The sequence below is a fragment of the Mesitornis unicolor genome, unplaced genomic scaffold (genome assembly GCF_000695765.1).
Source record: "Mesitornis unicolor isolate BGI_N332 unplaced genomic scaffold, ASM69576v1 scaffold7969, whole genome shotgun sequence".
Classification (NCBI taxonomy): domain Eukaryota; kingdom Metazoa; phylum Chordata; class Aves; order Mesitornithiformes; family Mesitornithidae; genus Mesitornis; species Mesitornis unicolor.
The window spans coordinates 1-2,234 of NW_010205166.1; the positions used below are offsets into that span (position 1 = coordinate 1).

The window sequence follows — 2,234 nt, forward strand, 5'->3', positions numbered from 1 at the left end:
CAGGTGGCAATTAGCCTGGCTAGAAGGAAGGCAAAAACAGCGTAATTTCTTTTTTCTGTCATGACTAACGTATTTTTTAATATCCCAATTCTCTCCTCCCACGCCTCTGTGGGATCGGTGTGTTCCTCTCTGACAGTGATCCTTTGGGTCCCCCATGCCCATGCGGTGTGGGCCTGCGTGCGGTCCTGTCCTGCCAACTGTGTGTGCACCCAGGAGCGGAGCTGCTCCGTCCTCTGCGATCGTGCTGGTCTGGGGCAGATTCCCAGCCAGTTCCCGTGTGAAGCCTCCTCTATCAACCTGGACAAAAACAGCATCAAGTTCCTCTCTGAGAGGGCCTTTGGGACCTTGCCTTCCCTCAAATCTCTGTCGCTCAACCACAACAATATCTCCTTCATCACCCCGGGGGCATTCAAGGGGCTGCCAAGCCTGAGGGAGCTGAAGATGGCCCACAACGAGTACATTCGCTATCTCCACACGCGGACTTTCACTGCCCTCAGACGGCTGGTGAAACTGGACCTGGCAGACTGCAACCTTTTCAACATCCCAGACAGGATCTTCATCGAGTTGCCTGCTCTGCAGGAGCTCTTCTGCTTCCAGAACAACTTCCGCAGGATCCCAGGTGCCATCAGGGGCATGGAGAACCTGACCCATGTCTATCTGGAGAGAAACAGGATTGAAGCAGTAGCCTATAACTCCTTGCAGGGTCTGACCAAGCTGAAATACCTGAATCTGCAGGACAACAGGATAAATGTAGTTCATGAGCGAGCTTTTCAGGGCTGCCAGAAGATGGAGTACCTGTACCTGAATGACAATTTAATCAGTGAGCTTCCAGAAAACTCCTTCGATGGCCTGAGGTGCCTGAAGATGCTCAACCTGGGGGGAAATTTCCTCAGGAATGTTTCCAACACCTGGTTCAGGGACCTGGGAGAGCTGGAGGTGCTCTACCTGGACCGCAACAGGATCAACTACATTGAGGAAGGGGCTTTTGAAAATCTCACCAGCCTGGTCGCGTTGCACTTGAACAGCAACAACCTGACAACCCTGCCCTTTTCTGTCTTCCAGCCCGTGTACTTCCTGGGGCGGCTGTACCTCTTCCGCAACCCCTGGGAGTGCGACTGCCGCATCAAGTGGCTGAAGGAGTGGATGGAGAATTACAGACTCGTCAGGGATATTCCCTGTGCCTCCCCCTCCTCAGTAGCTGGGATTGACCTGATGGATGTGCTCTATGAGAGATCACCAGAAGGTTACTGTGTTGACCCCGTGGAGCTAAATGTCACGTCAGAAGGCCCGACCGCAAGTGTAGAGCCTTGGTCTACCACAGAGAGCAAGTTCAACAGCCTTATCTCTAAACTTTTGCTCCAGATGGGCCTTCCTGAAGAGGTGGCAAACACCACTGAGGTCTTCAGTAACACCACACAGCTGGATGGACTGACTGATGGGGTTTCTTCTGGGGTAGGGGGAGACAGTATTGAAGCTGCCTCCTCTTTTTACCTCCCAGCACTTTTTACAGTGGCTGTTTTACAGATCAAATAGTCCAAGGGCTGCCTGGAGCTACTTAAGCGTTTAGACCCTGTACCTACCTAGTCGTTAGGGAAAAGTTTGTGTTGTGGGCCTCGGATACATACCTGGCTCCAAACTCTCCTGGGCAGGTTGGTTGTATCTGGCTCCAAATTCCCCTGGGAGCTAGTGAGATCTGGTTCAAGGCCAGGTCCCACTTTGGGTGAGAAACCTGCTCTGTGGGGTCTCAGAGCCTCCTGGACACTGACAGGGCTGTGTGGAAGAGTAGCAGTAAGGTTGAGACGTGCCCTGCTGGAAGCAAAGGAAAGAGGGATCTGTACGGACGGTGGTGCAATGCTGTTTGTTCTGTTGGACCAACTTGAATTGACCCAACCATTGATTTTATGGGAGCAGGACAAGGCAGCAGAACCAGACCCTCCCTTCTTATCCCGAGAGACACCAACACCCACGGCAGGTGCTGCTGGAGGCTGGAGAGCTATTCCTGATTTCCACCAGTGTGTGCAGGGGGAGAAGGGCTGCTCTGGGCAGCACTGGCCCTCATGAACAGGAGAACAGCATCCGGGGAGGGCGCCTGCCCCAGGAGTGTCTGGGATGGGCCGTAATTACAGACGGGATTTTGATCCTTTTGCCCCCTGCTATCCCGACACAGGTGCAGGGGAACCAGATGGGCTGTTTGTCAAAACGTTCTTCTCTGAGGAAAAGCTATTTTAATATAA

General features: G+C 53.0%; 1 protein-coding gene across 1 annotated transcript; it reads left to right on the forward strand.

Annotated features, from left to right (window-relative positions):
- Positions 1–60: 60 nt before the first annotated feature.
- On the forward strand, positions 61–1,533 carry NYX (nyctalopin). Its single transcript, XM_010191302.1, has one exon. It carries the CDS (start codon positions 61–63, stop codon positions 1,531–1,533), a length of 1,473 nt encoding a protein of 490 aa, XP_010189604.1.
- Positions 1,534–2,234: the final 701 nt, after the last annotated feature.

Bases quoted from the DNA above. Each gene is read 5' to 3' on its own strand.
- NYX (XM_010191302.1), top strand. From the start codon at position 61: ATGACTAACGTATTTTTTAATATCCCAATTCTCTCCTCCCACGCCTCT.